The sequence below is a fragment of the Limulus polyphemus genome, unplaced genomic scaffold (genome assembly GCF_000517525.1).
Source record: "Limulus polyphemus unplaced genomic scaffold, Limulus_polyphemus-2.1.2 Scaffold3209, whole genome shotgun sequence".
Lineage (NCBI taxonomy): Eukaryota > Metazoa > Arthropoda > Merostomata > Xiphosura > Limulidae > Limulus > Limulus polyphemus.
The window spans coordinates 68585-87519 of NW_013668819.1; the positions used below are offsets into that span (position 1 = coordinate 68585).

Here is an 18935-nt window from a genome sequence, read left to right on the forward strand (position 1 = left end):
AGTTGTTAGTGTTTTTCATCTAAAAAAAAAGCGACAGTAATTTCTTGACGACCTAATATATGTTGATGTGTTTATATAAGTTAATAATATAGCCAAATATATGGTCTTATTCATTGTTTTCGTAAGTAATCCAGTTGAAAAAGGAGAGCCTTCAGTGATACTTATGTGCTTCTTGGTTAGTATAATGTATTCTGTGCTATGTATTCAAGAGAGCATCCATTGATATTTAATTTGCTCCTTATGTATTTCTGTTATAAGACAAAAACACTCAGTTGTATGAATGTTGTTTCTTGAGTGTTTATAGTGTAAGAGGACATCCATTAGTATTTAGTAAGTTTTGTAAGTGCTTGAGATATTAAGAGAAAACTTGGCTGGTAAAGTAATGTGTATTTTTAATTAAAATGCCATAATCTATTAGTATGTAATTTATTCTATATGTATAAGTGTGAGGTTAGAGCACCTTAGAGTTAATTTTATCACACTCTTTTAATTTAAATCAGGGACATGAAGTGATCAGTTATATTTTGTTCTGTTGTTGTATGTATCAATATTCCATTTCATCAAAGGTCAATTTTGAAAATTACTCTGTACTTTTCAACACTTTTTAGTCATTCTTTAAATGTCTAAGAATCATTGAATCTTTTGTACTATATTTACCAATTCTTTGATACACTTCAGGCTAGACAAGGAAGAACTACCATCATAGTTGCTCACCGCTTGTCCACCATCAAAGATGCTGATGTAATATTTGCCATGGAAAATGGAGAGATAAAGGAAAGTGGGACTCATCAAGAACTTATGGACAAGGAAGGGGTCTATTACACTTTGGTGATGAGCCAAATGTTTACTGACCAGAGTGGTTATTCTACATCAGAACAAGGTAGTATGGTTTGTTTTTCTGATAAGCACAAATATTTAGCCCCATTGCATAAGTGCTGTCTTTTAAATGTATCAAGTGCAAAAGAAAATATTCTATTGTTTTAGCTTGTTTTGTAAGTGGTTAGGATAAAAAAAAGAACCAGTAGTATTTAGTATATTTAACTTTCTACACAGGCTCGGTCAAATTTCAAACATTTGTTTTCAATAAAATTTTGTTTTATTTGTTATTTTCTCTGCCCTAATTCTATATAAGTTTGGTCAATTTGACCAACCTCGTAATCACCCCAAAAAATATAAATTGCCCTTTTTTCTTTCTATAATGACTTCAAATTGTAACATGAAACTACATTTAGTTATCCTAAGCAGCTTTAAACTTGTGACAGTATACATCTATTTATACTTCAATTTTATTGTTTTATTGCCCTTTGAACCATGTTTAACTGCTATTTACACTATTATAAGTTGTAAATCACTTGGAGAAAGTGGAGCTCACATTACGTTATCAAGTTACATTACTAATGAGCTATTCCGAGCTCCTCGCATGCATGCCTTGTGAAACATTTTTATCATTTGATTATTAATATTATTTATTGTATATAATCTAACCTAACTCACCCAAAGAGATTCCTATTTTTACATTTTTGTTACATTTATAATAATAAATAAAAGAATATACATGAAAAACAAGTACTTACCTGGGTTTTCCTTTTTTTTTGCTGCCAATTGTTGATAACTCTTAACCATACGTTTTATATTAGTGATAGTAATGCACTAAGTAATATGTATTTAATTAAATAATGCACTAAAGAACATAGAATAATAAATTGCAAAAAGCAAACAATGTCCTATAACTATCACAATTTTTCTGGCTTTCTAACTGTTGGACCAGAGCCATTATAAATTCATCCAAGCTAGTTGATATGTTTCCTGTGGGAACAGAGATTGTACTAAAAAATAAATTGACAATTCTCTGTTTAGAAAACAATGTAATATAACACATCATTTGATAGATGAAAACCTTAGCTTTCTATTGGTCATAGATAGTATATTATTAATCATAAGAGAGAACTATTAACAAATCCTGAAAGAGAGGATGTGACAGATGGGTGTGGCAAGAGAGGTCTAATTTTCTATTTGATGGCTTTGTAACGAAACAAGGTTGAAGACTATACAAATTATGGTTAGGCTGAGCGATGACAATTTTATAGTGAGTAATTTATGTTAAATTTTGTATTTATTGGAGGGGTGGTGAATAAAATAGGAAAGAGGAGATGCCTTGAGTAAAAATGTCTTATTTCTCAGAGTAGGGGAAATTCAGGATTTTTTTGTATAAAATTAAGAACTTAAAACATATGTACTATTAAAATTTGGATTATTAGCTATGCGTTTGTGCTATACTAATAACTAGAACATAAAAAGTAGCTTAATTAAATTTCGAATGTAATCAATAAAAACCTCGTGATATGCGTAGTAAAGGATGCCCAAGGAGAAGGTTAATATGGTTTTCTTCCTGCCATTTGTTTCTAGCAAGTATAAACTGTTCAATAAATATTTTAAGAATATGAAATTGTTCTTTGATTATTATAGATTTTTCTTATACCATATACATAGAAAAATGCAGGGAATCTTAACGTAGCACTGGATGAGGTTTTACTTTTATATTCTAGAGGTAAACCTGTATTTTAAAGCAACTAACTTACACTTACTTTTCAGAAATTAAGAAAATTGTATATACCTTTTAGGAGAATGTTAATGACAATGACTAAGAATAGGATATTGTGTTTATAAATAAAAGTAATTTAAACTTGTTATACAGTTTTAAAATATGCTGGTACTTTTGAAATTCTAAAAGGATATGTCTATGGCTATTTGAAGCAGTTGCAAATAAAATTACTGATAGAGCACAAAGAAATGTGTATTGTGTCTAGCAAAAGAGTAATTACAGTCAAGCCTAAAATTTTATTCGCACACACACACACAATATTAGAAGTTATTGAAAATTCACAGATGATACACAAACAGGAGTTGCAAACAATGAGTAATTGCAACTAAGTAACCAGTTTATCATCAGTACATTATTACAGAAAAGAAAAGCAAATAAGTTTTACAATAAACTAGTATTTTGTTTTTGCTTTAACTAAAGCTTTAACTTTATAAAAAAGTAACTAAAATGTAAAAATAGGAAATGTTTTGTGATAGTTAAGGTTAGATTAGGTGAACTAAATAATAATAATATAATACAATAGTATTATAGTTTGCAAGTAGCTCCAGCATAATGTAATTTGATAGCATAATGTGAATTGCTTGTTCACCAAGTGGTTTGCAACTTTTTATGGAATGAATAGTAGTTAGGGTTCACAGAGCAATAAAACAACTAAATTTAAGTATAAATAGATGTATACTGTTATGAGTTTAAAGCTATTTAGGATAAACCAATGTTGTTTCATACTAGAGTTTAAAGTCATTTCTTTTTTGGTGGTTACAAGGTCAATCAAATTGACCAATCCTGTATAATGTTAAGGTAGACAAAATAACAGATAAAATATAAAGTTTTACCCAAAAAAAAACATTTGAAATGTATTTAGGAGGTTTTAGAGATTGCACAAAATTTGAGATTTTTGAGACAAAGAAAAGTATTTTCAATCTTAATGTAGAAATCACTTTGCACCCAGACTAGTAAAAACAAAAAAAAACTATATATATTCACAGACAAATCTTTGGTAAAAATAGTTTAATATGAAATCTGATTTTTTGTGTACAAAAGACTTGTAATGTTTACTAAAGGTATGTGGAATTTTGTGAATATACATATAATGTATTAAAAGTTATAATATGGAAACTATAACGAGTACAAAGTGGTTACGAGATCAGTCAATTCAACTGAGCCCATGGTGAGAGAGTTAACACAAAGTAATGGTTTCCATTTGGCATTCTCAGATGCCATATAAGTCTGTACAGCCTGAATAATATTTGCATCAGATATTATACAAATTATATCATGGTTGTGAGTGGTCTTTCAGCCTATTTTTCCCATGTATCATTTTTACAACACTTTCTGCATATTTGGAATCACAGTCATACCTGAAGCTATATGAATCCCTTCTCAACAGGCCTTGTTCATGAGAAAATGATATGATGATTAAGAATCTGAGAGCACTTGTCAACAGTTATGGTGCCATCAGTTTTGTGTGAATCTCAAATGCCGTTGGTTGAGATGCAGCTCAGACTTATATTGATCCCCCAGCATGCTTCACTGTAGATATAGCATATTGTCCATTAAATCTTTCATTCTCTCCAATCAAACAAACTATTGTTGATTCTTGCCAAACAATTTGAATTTGGATTGTTTGGAAAAAAAAGCACCTTTCTCTAGCCTGCTCTTCCCATTATTTGAAGCCTAATGCTTGTTTCATCATTGTGGTTTGATTATATTTCCTAACCACTATTTTCTGAGCAGCTAAACATCTATTGAGACCATTTCTTTCTGATGTGTATCTTACTGTTCTGGAGGTAATATTCACACCTTTACTTACATTGTGTTATTGGCAAGATATCTACTGGATTATAATGTATCACATAAATAACATCCTGATACACTTAATCACATTTTTGAAGAATTTGAGCTTTTTACCTCAAGTGCTTCTATTAAAAACAGTACTAGTTTCACATACTCTCTTCAAACATTTCATACATGTCCTACTGAAACATGACATTTATTTCTGTTTGGGGAACCATGAATTGCATTCACCACACTATTTGTAGGAATAGGATAACTGCTTGTACTCTTATAAGCATTATGCTGATGTGGCTCTGTCTAATTGGATGGATGACAGCCAACCACAGTATAAACTATCAGCATATAATTGTACTCTAGTGTAACTCATTATCAAATAATGGAGGGAAAACAATTACACAATAGTTGCTTTTGTACCTATTTTATTTCACTGTCTCCATAATTATCTTCAGTGCTATGTATATATATAAGTGTGATAGTAATGTGTTGCTGTAATTACTATACACTATTAAAATTCACCCTATAAATCTAGTACATTATTTTCATAGTCCCGTGCTATATGACTGTATAGTTTAGACTTGTAGTTATTTTCACACTCTTGCCATTTCCTCAAAATTATATTACTTTAAAATTTGTATCAATGGATGTAATGCTTGTCTGTTTTTGTAGCAGACATGCCCAGTGATACATGATGAATAAAAGAATACTTCTGATGAAGAGTGGGTATTATTTGTAATGGATTCACCTTCTTTATATTTCTGCACTTGATAGATTATTGCACTCTGATTAATTTTCATTTTGAAAAAATGGTAGCCACGTGTTCACTTACATTTACCAGATCTGTACTGTATGGTTGTTAAATAAGTTCACTTTTTCTAGAGCTGGGAAATAGTGATCACTGGTGACATTAAACAGATTCTGAAATAGAAGAACTTAATCAAGGCTAAATAAAAATTACTGTTGCAGGCAGGTATTCACTATATAAAAGTGCTTGCTAATACATAGTTGACTGTATTATATTAATCAGAATACAGTCCACATTAGGCAGATCCTTTCCAATATTGATTGTGAAGTGGACTTGTGCTAGATATATTACATATGTAAAAATAATTTGTTGAATCTCATGGTTGAAATTCTCAACAGAAAAAAGTGCCAGTACTCATATGCACCTACAACAAAGATTTTGCTCATGTGTAATTTTTGATATAGTTTACTAAAAATAAAAACAAAAAGACTACATACAACCATTGTATTCGTGGTTTTAAAGAAACTTGTATTATAAAGTCAACTAAATTAAAATTATTAATTTACAAATATTCAAATTTTGAAACATGCTTACAATTTAAAGAAAATCTGTAGAGCTAAGTTCTTCTAATTTAAACTTGGGTTCAGTGCAGCAACTATTAACACCCTCGGAACCATAATTGCTGCTCATCCTCGAGCAGTCACAAATATGAGAGTATCTGGTGGTTATTAAACTAAAGCTTGTTTCAGTTTTTTAGTATTAGTTTATTGCTTGCATACAGTATGATTAGTTTATGTCTCATTATTACTATGTTGATAAAATTTTATACTACTAAGTAGCAGGAGAATCTAGTCAAGCCCTGAAGAGACAAAGGAGCTTCCACAGATCAGGATCCATTTCACGAGATAGAGAATTTAACAGACTTATCAGTGAAGTTAATGAGGTATTTTTATTAAATTTTATACCTGCTTGAGAAAGTTTTAATCCTGGCTTTGCTTATGATATTTCAAAAAACAAGATATACTATTTTAATGAGTAGTTTAATGATCAATTTGATGTCTTCAGTGCAAGTTAAGTGCTTTTGTGAAGTAAATACATCCTTGATATATTTGATAACCTTGTATGAAATTGTGACAATATGATTGCTGAAGATAAATGAAATTTAAACTTTTAAAAAATGCTTTGTTGGTTTTATATGTAATAGCTAATAAGAAAAATGTATGTAAGTTTTTCTATGCTCATTAATAAAAAAGAGAACATACATTGTAGTAGGGCTTTTCTTCACTGATAGATATTTTTTGCTAAAACTTGTAGTTCCTAAGTATATTTGTATCTAAAAATGTCAATATATTTAAATTGAATATTCTAAAGGAATGAATTGTGCTTTTTGTTTCTTTGCAGGAAGAAGTAGCATTGCCTTCTGCCTTTCAGATTTTAAAATCAGCTGCACCAGAATGGGCTTACATAGTAGTGGCTGTGCTAGCTTCAATTGTTGTGGGAGGAACTATGCCTGCCTTTGCTGTCTTCTACAGTGAAATATTTGCAGTAAGTTTTCTAAGCTTTCCCTTTTTATATATATACTATCAGACATTCTAATCAGCCTGATGATATAATTGTTATAGACTTTTCTTTTTTGTAAATTTATATATTTCTATTTACATTCTTCAAAATATTTTTCAAAATGAACTAAGTGTAATATCTAAAAGTAAAAAAGGTTGAGTATGTTATATGAAATCAATTTTGAATATTCAGATCATCAAGCCACGTGATGCAGAAGAATGTATCAGAACTAAATTTTTACATTGTTTGATGTTTATTAGGTAGTGTGATGCCGAGGAAAATGTATCTCGTTTTTTTTTGGGGGGGGAGTATGTTACAACTTTTTTTAATGCAGAATCTCTGTACACTCAAATCATAATGATATGTTCAGATCAGAAATTTGAGGATATGAGAATATCTGTTGTATTTAATGGGAATGGATCAATTTGGTGCATAAGGACCATCCAGAAGGAGACCTACAACAAATCATATCCCAACCATAATAAGCAATGCATGGCATCTGACAAATACAAAAGTCAACGACAAAAACCATTCACATATCACAGGCAACAGTATGTAACATAATTAAGAAAGATCTCTGTCTGGAAAAGTGGCACAAGTCACTTGTGCTCAAATTGTTTCCATGGCCTACCCCAAGCAGCGAGAGAATGAAATACATATTCATATCATTCCATACAAAGACTTACCAGTCAAGTCACTAGATGCAACACTTATGGATTTCTGTGTTGTTAATTGCTTTCAAAATTTACATAATTAACAATAAAAACAAATATTAAAATAGTCTTGTTAAGTTTCAGAAATGGGTTTGTGATTTAATAGAGACTTTATCATTTTGTATTCTGAATCAGTGTATTGCCTTTTTTTGTGTGTGTATCTTTAATGAAGCTATGTGAACCATTTTTCAGTTTTCTTATACCAAGCTCACAAGTCACTGTAATATTTTGCAACATCTCACAGGAAACAAAAAGTGATGTCAAACTTTCAAATTGGGAAACTTGTGAATATAACTAGAAAATATATAATTTTTATAAAAGCAATTAAAAAATTAGAATTTGATTTGCAGCTCAGGAAAGGTAGAAAGAGGTGCAGTTAATGAAACCAAAACACTCGGGTTGTTACTTCTGTCGCAATATTTGTATGGTGATGTTCACACAGCAAGGAGTGATTAAAGGAGCTCAAAATTTTGCTTGATATATAAATTTTAGACAGTAGTTGACCTTGTTCAAAATTTTTTATTTCAGGTTTAATAACAGTAATTTTGTGAGGAGATTTACATGAAAGGAAAATAAATGTTTATAAATTATGCATCATTCTACAACAGAAGTCACGTACATAAGTGAACTTGAGTGTTCTGTTAATGGGTATTGAACAGTTGATGCAATTTGGTTTTAAAAATCTCTTAAGCTCTTCTTTATAAAAATCATTATTAAATCTTTTCATTAAAAGATGCATCATTTTATCTTTTGTAAAAGTTGTATAAATTTTTATTATGTTTTTCATTTAAAAATGAATAGACAGAAGAGGTAGCAAGAAAACACACTGTTATAGCTTTATTACACTCGTTATAATTATGGGTTCAGAAGAGGAAGATATATATGTCTTTATACATGTACCATGTTATTTTTCAGACTTTCACACTCGTTGGTGATGACCTAAAAAATGCTGCATTCTTCTGGTCCATGATGTTCTTGGTGTTGGCTGCTGCCACAGGATTGGGACATTTCTTTAGAGTAAGAATTTAAATGACAGTGTCATGCAACTAAGTGTATTGAACATGCTGAGTCAAGTTTATTTAGAATCAAAATTAGAAATACAAGACAGTTAGAATTGTTAATTTAAAAAGGGGGAATAGGGATCATCAAAAATGTTCAGAAACAAGTTGAATCAAAATATTGCAAAGATTATATTTTCAAGCCTACAACTAGGGATTATAAAAAAAATAAACAAAAAAGGCTAGAAGTAGTGTCTACATTATTTTCTTAAGCCAAAAATCCCTATTTCATCCACTAAAATTGATAAGTACTGTTGACATGGAGTCAAAAATAAACAGAACAAATTGTGTTCAATAATGTCACTTAAAAAGGAGATGTGTATGTTTTATTGTACTACATATTATAAGAACTTATTCTTACATTTTCTTCACTTTTTTAAGTAATAAGACAAACCTCAACATTCACAGTTACAAAATGTTTAAAATGTTCATCTTAATTCAGTAATATAAATTAGAGATCAATAACTTAGTACGAAGGGAAAACATGTTTTTCAGATTTATGAGTGTCATGCTTGCATGAAGATAGATTGTCCAACATTCATAAGTTTTAAAAAATAGGGGAGACAAATCTCACCAAAATGAAACCTGTGGATGTCAGAAAAATAAAACCAAAGGCAAAGAATATTCAATCAACTGTAAATATACTGAGAAAAGAATACTTTGCTACTTAACAATATTTAACCCTTTATGGATTGGCAGGATATCATTAATATCCTCTTTCTAGGTACTTATCTTGTTGGAGGCCAGGATTAAAGTTCACAATAACAAGATGAACTATCTGTCCATTGTAACATGTTATACCATGTTATTTTATTGTGCTTTTACATTACTGGATGTCTTTTAATTGCATTCACAAGCAGTTGCAGAGTAAAAAGCTTAATATTTTAAATATTTGTTGAACAATAATTTTTTCTACCATTTTAAATGTGTAATGATAGTTGTTGACCATCACTGAACTTCCTCACTCCATGCTTTGTGACTAATTCTGTATTTTGAAAATAAAAGAAAACAATCAACTTGTTAGGGATATGCTTAGCCACTTTCATGATTATGCCCAGGATTTCAGTATGCTTATCTTCCTCTAAGTCTTGGCCTTTGGGTTCACCATGTTAGCTGCCCTTTGTACTAGATGAAATCAGAAGTTTCAACAGCTGGAAAATGTCATCAAGCTATGTTATTTATCTGCTTATGTGTGTTTTTTTTTGCAAAATATCTTATGGAACTACTTCATCTTGAAAATAACAACTTATACAGTAGTGTGGTGTTATATTTGAACTTTGTGAGAGTATGTGGGGTTGTTTACAACAGCCACATCACTCCATTCATTTACACCCACTGATTTGGTGGTTTAAAAATCTACGTAGACTTTACAGGTTTGTTGTGGGCATTTATTGCAATTCATCAATTCTTTCCTGATTTAAATGCCATGTTTGATTAGAAAACAAGCAAAAGTACCCATACTCAGCAACAAGAAAAGTTTAAGTTAATCTATCAATTTAAATTATTTCTTGGACTTTAAAAAAGGTTTTTAATTGTTTTGCACTCTTGGTTTCTAAGCTAGTTTTACTGCCCAGCACAAAAAGTAATTGTTGAGCATTTCAGTCATGCTAAGAACCGCTCAACAATAACATACGGTAAATCTACATTTTCATTCTTTAAGTTATATCACATTTTGAAATGTGAATGATAGTGTGATTAATTCCTAACAATAAAGTATAGAATATCATGCTTGTGAAATAAAATTTGGCATCAACATTATTCATGCATATTCTCTCGTCTTTTCAAAAATGAATGTTGAGCTTTGCCTTTGTGCACAGCTTTTCAAATAGAAAACAGACGAACACTCAGACAGACACAATGATTTGCAATATATAAAAGATGTGTATTTATTGGTCACTTTGAAATTGACTTGTTGAAATTAAGCCAGATCATACTTGATGATTTGAACATTATTGTAATTTTCTTAGTCCAGAAAGAAAAGTCCGTACTCATAAATAATTCTCAACCAGTCATTTATTTTTTTATGGAATGTTCTAGCCAATCTTCCAGACCTTTAATAAACATGCCTCCCTTTCTCTGTAATCAATCACAGTTAACCTACTCTCATTGTGTTTGAAACTTTCATAATGTGTGAAAAGCATAGGTAATAATCTAAACATTATGGAAATACAAATTTGCTACAAATTTTTGCATCCTAGGTCTAGACTTCAATTATTTAATCAGATTCACACAATAACAGTTGCTGTTTATGCAATTTGATAATATCAGTAGCGTCTCAACCACTACTGTATCTGCTGTGTCCTAGCTGGTCTGTTGGATGAAAGACTTCATTGGCACTGAATATAGCAAGTATAATGTGGCTGACATATTTTTATACATTTTACTTTACTTTCACTTTTTAAGCTCTTAGAATTAGACTAAAAGCAAATTCTAGAATCCCTTAATTTAAAAAAACTGGATTAGATTTAAATTGAAACATAAAAACATAACAAACCTTACCCAACCATGCTGACTAATGACAAAACAACAAAACTTAAATTGTTATGTGAAATCATAAGAAAACATACTTTTATGTGAAATCATGAGAAAACATACTTTTGTGTGGTAAATCACAACAAATTATTGTTTACTAAAGTATTTTGAACTTATTTTTTATAGTTGTAGGTTGATAGTTTAGCTTATTTCAATCACAATTATTAAAAATTAAGATTTAAAAAATGATTTATTTGAATTCATGGAAAAATGGAAAGTTTTATGTAAGAAAAATATATTCTTATAACTTTCCAGAAAATATTGGACTCACATCTTTGTGTAAGGTGAATGTTTTTGTTCCTTTTTTTAAGTAAACAGTTCTATAAAAAAACAAACTTCTTAACTTTCTAAGTCCAGCACATAGATATTTTGTATTTAGACCACAGGAACTGGATTTGCTGGAGAAAAACTTACCATGAGACTCCGGCATCAAACATTTAAAAATATCATACGACAGAACATTGGTTGGTTTGATGAAGAAAAACATTCAACTGGAAAATTAAGCACAAGGCTTGCAACAGATGTCCCTATGGTGAAAACTGTAAGTTAATATGACTCAAATGTATTAGAAACGTTTATCTTCTACTGTTAGATATTCAGATAAATAGCATATTAATTTATCTTTGATTGTGTACAAATATTTAGTATTTTTATTAACATTAGTATCACAAATTTTGTTTAATTATAGGTTTGATTTTCATTGTTGCTGAAAATGGTTAAAGGTTACTCCGTGCAAAATTGAATAAATTTTTTTTTATGATATGTTGTCTATATTTCAGTGAATAGGTGTAAGTAAAGATTAGTTCAGTAATCACTTTGTGTTAGACAATAATAAAAAAAATATTAATTGAACCTTTTTATTAACTTACTATTTTTGTAAGAGGCATTACAAATTTCTACTCCTGATTATTTTCAAATTCCAAATTCAAGAAAAAGAAACTGTACTAAGTAATGCTGAATTCTTATAACTGTGTGCAACCTGCATTTATTTCCAAGTTATTTTAATACTTTTATAGATTTGAATCATTCTTTGAAGTATAGCAAGTACTTAAATATTCTGTTTATTCTGTTGGATATCTCTAGAAACTGTAATGATTGTGAATAATTGCTTTGTTCAATTAGGCTTGTTACTGTCACATTTATTTTTATATGACTATGACAGCATTTTTGTGTCTTTTCATTTTGTTCTTGAACACATTTTAATTTGTTCACAATTTCCTTTCTTTGTTTTAGGCTGCAGGTCACAGAATAGGCACTGTGGTATCAGCAGTGGTCACGCTTTTTACCAGCTTGGTGATTGCTTTTGTTTTTGGGTGGAAGCTAGCCTTGGGACTGCTGGTGGTAGTGCCTATTCTTTTGGTGGCTGGTGCTATTCAGATGAAGGTGTTGAAGGGCAACCAGAAACGTGATTCAGAGTTGATGGAAAATGCTGGAAATGTATGACCATTACCAGAAAGTTTGAACTTATAAAAATACTTATTTCTGCATCTTTGGTCTTCTCAACACGTATTTCATTTGTCATTGTTGTGTTCTGTACATCACCATCAGCATTAATGTTATTGACGAGATTTGATGTTATTTGGTATGAAGCTTAAATCTGATGAAGGATCATTTCTTTGCACACACATATTAATGATGTTTCCTGATTAGTCTAACTTATCAATACTTATCTAACCAGCTCAGATGAGTTGATGTTGATAAAGGGAATTTATGTACAAAAGCCATGTTTGTATCAAACATGGCTTCCAAAGAAGCTTCCTTCCATATTAACTTGCTCTTTCAGCTTTATCAATTCCTTGGGTCTTTTGGGTCCAATCATTTTCTTAAATTTAGTTGTAGTTCATTAACTCTCTAAACATGGGCTCGGTTGAATTGACCGAACACATGACCACTTTGTACTCGTTTAAAGTCATTATAGTTTTGATACTACTATTTTTTAATATAGTATGCATATGTTCCCAAAATTTGGCAGAATTTAAGTAAACATTATTTTTCACGCACACACACAAAATCAGATTTTTTAGGGAAATGTTTTTAATAAACTAAAAATGGATTTGTCCTTGAAGTCTTTTTTTTTTTTTACTAGTCTGAGTGCAAAATGATTTTCATGTTAAGATTAAAAAATACTTTCCTTCATCTCAAAAATCTCAAATTTCGTTTGTGTAATCTCTAAAACCTCCTAAATACATTTCAAACGTTTGTTTTCAATAAAACTTTATATTTTATTCATTATTTTTTCTACCATAACTCTATACAAGGTTGGTCAATTTGACACAACCTCATAACCACCAAAAAAAATCTAAGTACAGCTGAAGTGCCCTTTTTTTCTTTCTAGAATGACTTCAAATTGTAACATGAAACTACATTTGTTTACCCTAAATAGCTTTAAGCTTGTAACAGTGTACATCTATTGTACTTAAATTTTATTGTTTTATTGCTCTTTGAACCATGTCTAACTATTAGTTACTCCATTATAAGTTGTAAATCACTTGGGGAAAGTTGAGCTCAAGTTATGCTATCAAATTACATCACCCACGAGCTACTCAGAGCCACTTGTGTTTCAATGCCTCGTGAAACCTTTTTATTATATTATTATTATTTATTTTACTTAATCTAACTGTAGCTAACCTAAAGAGAATCCTATTTTTACATTTTACTTACTTTTGTAAAAAATAAATAAGGAACACACATGAATAACAAGAAATAAAGTACTTACCTGGGTCTTCTTTTTTTTTGCTGTTGACTGTCGATGACACTTAACCCTACTTTTTTTTATGCTAATGGTAGTAATGCACAAAATAAGTTTTATTTAATTAAATAATTCACCAAAGAGCATAGAATAATAAATTGCAAAAAGCAAACAATGTCCCATAATTATCAGTTTTTCTGGCTTTTTAACTATGGAATCAGAGCCGTTACAAGTTCATCCAAACTAATCGATGTGTTTCCCCTGGGAACATAGCTTGTACTAAAAGAGAAATTGACAATTCTCTGTTCAGAAAACAATGTACTATAATACATCATTTGTGACAGATGAAAACCTTGGCTTTCTTTTGGTTATAAATAATATATTATTAAACGTAAGAGTGAACTGTTAACAAATCCTGAAAGAGAGGATGTGACAGGTGGGTGTGGCTAAAGGGGTCTGATTTTCTATTTGTTGGCTCTATAACCAAACAAGATTGAAGGCTATGAAAATTATGGTTTGTCTGAGCGATGACAATTTTATAGTGAGTAATTTATGTTAAATTTTGTACTTAATGGAGGGGTTGTGAATAAATTAGATGCTCAGGATGCTTAGAGAAAAAATGTCACATTTCTCACACTAGGGGAAAATCGGGATTTTTTTAAAATATTGCCTTATCAAATTAAGAGCTTAAACTTATATACTATTAAAATATGGGTTATTAGCTATGAACAAAAAGTAATTTAATTAAAATTTCAGTGTAAATCACTAAAAACCTTGTGACATGCATAGTAAAAGATGCCCATGCAGAGAGGGTTAAATGATGTGTTTCTAACAAAACTGTCAAATATTTCCAGAATATTTTGGTCTGTACATTAGTAAAACTAAGATTAATAAAACTATTTATTTGGTCTCATAATCAAAATAACTTGATTACCCAAGCACTTTCAAAAAGTATACTTTTTATCATCTCCCCTAAAATTAGGAAGGTATATCTCCTGAAAAACCACAATTTTTCTGGTTTCTTATAATCATAACTTGTTTTTGGCCCTAGAACTTTCCAGTTATAGTTTCAATGTCATGTCTAATACATTAGCCAGTATCTGTTCTACTTAGTATTTATAATATCTAAATAAAGAATGTTCTTTTTGTAATTCATAAAGATAAATTATAATCAAAAAGTGTAAGTTTGAAAAAGTTTCAATGTATTATTTTTGTTACATTGTATACTAAACATTCTTTGCAAGAATATATTAGCACATGTATTATTTTAAGTAACAACAAAATAAAAAATTATAGTCAAGTAAAGAGAAATAAAATTTTACTGCTGTAAATAATTGCGGCACATTAATGTGGGTTCATTTCTAGGTTGCAAGTGAAGGGCTGGAAAATATACGAACTGTCCAGGCCTTGACACAAGAACAAACCTTTTTTGAAAAATATGTAGGCCATCTCTTGGTACCATACATGTTAGTACTCTTTGTTTATCTGTATTTGGTATTAATCAAAACATAACTTGTGTAAGGCAGCAACTTAAATTATATAGTATTTGCTTGTATTCAGAGTAAAATGCAGTATTTAGAAAAAATCGGTTTTCATTTCCAATTATTTTGTAAACTTATACTTCTGTATTTTTTTATTGGTTTCAGACCAGTTATTTTATTTTGCTAACTTTACTATTGTAGAAAAAAGTTTTACACAATGAGATAAAAATTCTCAGAATTTTTGAATACACTACTTAGTGCTAAGTTTTAACCATAAAACATTTAAACCATCCAATAGGGAGAACAAGAAACATGCCCAAGTTTATGCCATTGCCTTTGCCTTCTCTCAAGGGGTCATGTTTCTTATCTATGCTGCAGCTTTCAGGCTTGGTTCATATTTGATCACTATTGGTGACATGGATGCTACTAATGTTTACAGGTAAGGTGATGGTTTTTTCACAAACTTCTTGCATGGTCTAGTACTAACAGTTTCAAAGAAGAGAAATTTATTCTTTACTTGAAAATTACATTTATGAACTTAAAAATAATAAAAGCTTTTGCACACAAAAATTATAATTTGAGGAGCTGTTCTATCCAGCAACGTCAATTTTTCAAGTCAGAGAAGAAATAATATTTCTCCCGTGCTAAAACTACCATGACAGAAGGGCAGGCCCCACTAATACAGCTGACTATACACTGTGTTTTGAAATGTGTGTATAACATGAATGAACCAGGCATCTACTACAAAATGTTATCAGACAGTTCATTAAACACTAATACATATAACAAAGGTATCAAGACAAATAATTATGTGACTCTGGTTTTTACTGCTAATGCTGATATGACTGACGGATTAACACCACTGGTGATTGGTAATGCAGTCAAATCTAGATGCTTATGAAACTTCACTATTGTAATAAGAAAGTCTGTAAATGACATCTATAATATTCAGTCAGTAGCTTCAATCTTTTTAATCAAAGAATGCACTTTTACAATTGCAAAGTTTTCTTGCACCAGAAAAAATGCAACAAACCACATTGGAAAATCATCGTTGACTGATGTGAAGATCTGTTTCTTGTAACCAACCACTACCAATTACTTTACATTCTATGGATGCAAGCATAATAAAAGCATTCAAAGGAAATTTCATTATCTATAATTGTGTCACTTCATTGATGCTGTTGCTATAAAAAATTGACCTCAATGAAGTTATCAGATATATCAAGATGGCCTGGGACAACATTATGCCTTCAACAATTCAAAATTGTTGGAAAACTGTTAAAAACCTGCCACAAATGATTCACCAACCTATAATAAGTTGAATACTGCAATATTGTCAATCAACAAATTGATATTTTCAAAATATAAAATGAAGACTTTGTCACTCAATAACAGTTTGTGAGTATGAACAACAACATTTTCACCAGAAAAACAAATAGATGAGGAAATTATCCATTTAGTAAGTGTATTTCCCGAAGGGGATCAAGACTAGGAATATTCAGTACATGATGTAGATGTGCCAAATTTGTGATGGTTGTAGCAACTTATGAAAAACCCAAAAGGCAGCAATAGCACTACGAGATGTAAATATTGGTTTTTCAAAGGATTGAAAGTAGATTGGCTTGTCATCAAAAATTCAAAACAGATTAAATTTACTGACTACATCAAGCTGGAAGGATAGCAAAAAATGAGTAACAGCAGAGAAACTAGGGTTAAGAGTGTTACTTTTATTGCACAGCATTTTAAAAGTGTTTCTTCAACTTATATTCAGGTTTGTGTTATATGTTGTACATTCTGTACTTTTAATATAACCCAATAAATGTTGTTATTAGAGAAAATTTGCAATCAGTTTGTTTGATATGTTTTCTAGTTAAATTCAAAGCTTACTCAATATAAGATTGTATACACACATTGTGAGCAATAATGCACCCTATTTATCAATTAGTATATAAGTTATATATTGTAGTTGCCCATGCACGAGTTAACATGCAAAATTATGTACATGCATATAAACAATGTACACAATGTAAATAGTGTCTATTCACCACTTCTTACACCTCTACTGTTGTTATACTACCAAAGAAATGCTCATACCAAGGTTGCTATTTTAAGGAGGGAACTGTACAAAGAAATATCAGTTTCAGAAAAGTTATACAAAAGTAAAATTAAGTAAAGAAGAAATGAAGTTCTGAGTGAAAAGTTGCACAGTAATGCTGAGGCTTTTATATGCAGTTTTCTTTAAAGTTTACAATTAAATATTTACTCAACATATCAGTAGACCACAAATTATGCTTTTAGTAATAACTATCTAGTTTTGCGCAGTAACCAAAATGTTTTACGTTACATATTCAAATTTGTAAAGAAAAGATTAATTTTAAAATACATTTGTATCTAGTGAAAGTTCAAAGTAGCTAAGTCAGATATATTAATGTTGGAAATTTGTTTTTGTTGTTAGAGTATTCTTCGCTATGGCATTCAGTGCTGTTTCTGTTGGCCAGTGGACTTCTTTTCTACCTGACTACACAAAGGCTCGTCTTTCTGCAGGACTTATTTTTCACTTGATTAAGAAAACACCATCAATTGACATCTACTCCAATGGTGGTGTTAGACCAGTGAGTACAACTTTAAACTTATGAAGCTACTAAAATGATGCATAGGTTGGACGTAAGTTACTATGCTTCATTCCATAAATATTCTAGGGGTTTCAAAAGCTTCAGATGTTTATCTGCCTGGCATAATGGATAAATTGCTAGTCTCTTCACAGTGTACACTAGCTACTACTTAAATAGTTTTATGCTACCTTGAATAAAGGGAAGGAACTTATCTTTCTGATTACATAGATATAAATTTGCATCATATAATCCGGAGTATAGCAAAAGTCTTTACCCCACATATAATTAGATTATCAGCAGTAAAAAGTGCTGTGTATTTCTTATTCTTTTTTATTTTTAATTACTAATAATATTTTGCAGAATATTTGAAAATGCATATGTGATCCTACATGTATTTAAATTTATTATTATTTTAGAATTATGCTTTCTGTTTTGAAAGCCCTCCAGCTGCTCAGCAGTAAGTTTGCAGGCTTATAATGCTAAAGAAATCTGGTTTAAGTACCCATTATAGGAAAAAACCTTTATGTTGTTTGATAAGGTAATGTGAGCCAAGTCATTGTAACTTCTGTATTGTTAACTAGGCATGGGTGAAAGGTCAATTTAATAAAAAATAATAAATATATATAAATGTATAATGTTATGAGATTTAAGCAATTTTGTCCAATCATTTATGTTTTCGTGTTATAATTTGTGTTCATTCTAGAACGAAAGAGGCATAATTTATGTTTATTTCCTAATTTTTTATGGTTGCAAAATCGGTCAAATTTACTGGACCTGTACAGAGATTAATTTCTGAAAATAACAGATAAAATATAAAGTTTTTTCTTAAGACATGTTTGATAACTATCCGGACATTATAAAGATTTTGCATGTGAAATTTCAAAATTTTCTTATTCATAAAAGTATTTTTAATTTTAAAATGAAAATTACTTTGCATGATAGATAGGCAAGATGTGAAAAGAAAAAAAAGGCATGAGAGAAAAATTGCTTTACAAACCTTAAGACTTAATAAAAAAATTAGGTATTTTGCATATGAAAGCATTGTAGTTTGCTGATAAACTGCCAAATTCTGTTAACACTTGCTTATTAATTTAAGAGTTATAGCATGAAAACTATAACAAGCACAAAATAGTTACGAGGTCGGTCCGAGGG

At 30.2% G+C, this 18935-nt stretch overlaps 1 protein-coding gene across 5 annotated transcripts in view; it reads left to right on the forward strand.

Moving 5' to 3' along the window:
• Positions 1 to 18935, forward strand: part of LOC106468901 (multidrug resistance protein 1-like) — a 96363-nt gene that overhangs the window by 68508 nt on the left and 8920 nt on the right. For all 5 annotated transcript variants that reach the window (XM_022397266.1, XM_022397267.1, XM_022397270.1 and 2 more), the window contains 9 exons: positions 679 to 880; positions 5978 to 6081; positions 6540 to 6683; positions 8327 to 8428; positions 11381 to 11542; positions 12235 to 12438; positions 15056 to 15156; positions 15470 to 15610; positions 17627 to 17783. In XM_022397266.1, the coding sequence (XP_022252974.1) occupies positions 679 to 880; positions 5978 to 6081; positions 6540 to 6683; positions 8327 to 8428; positions 11381 to 11542; positions 12235 to 12438; positions 15056 to 15156; positions 15470 to 15610; positions 17627 to 17783 (1317 nt within the window). The remainder of the gene's footprint in view (positions 1 to 678; positions 881 to 5977; positions 6082 to 6539; positions 6684 to 8326; positions 8429 to 11380; positions 11543 to 12234; positions 12439 to 15055; positions 15157 to 15469; positions 15611 to 17626; positions 17784 to 18935) is intronic.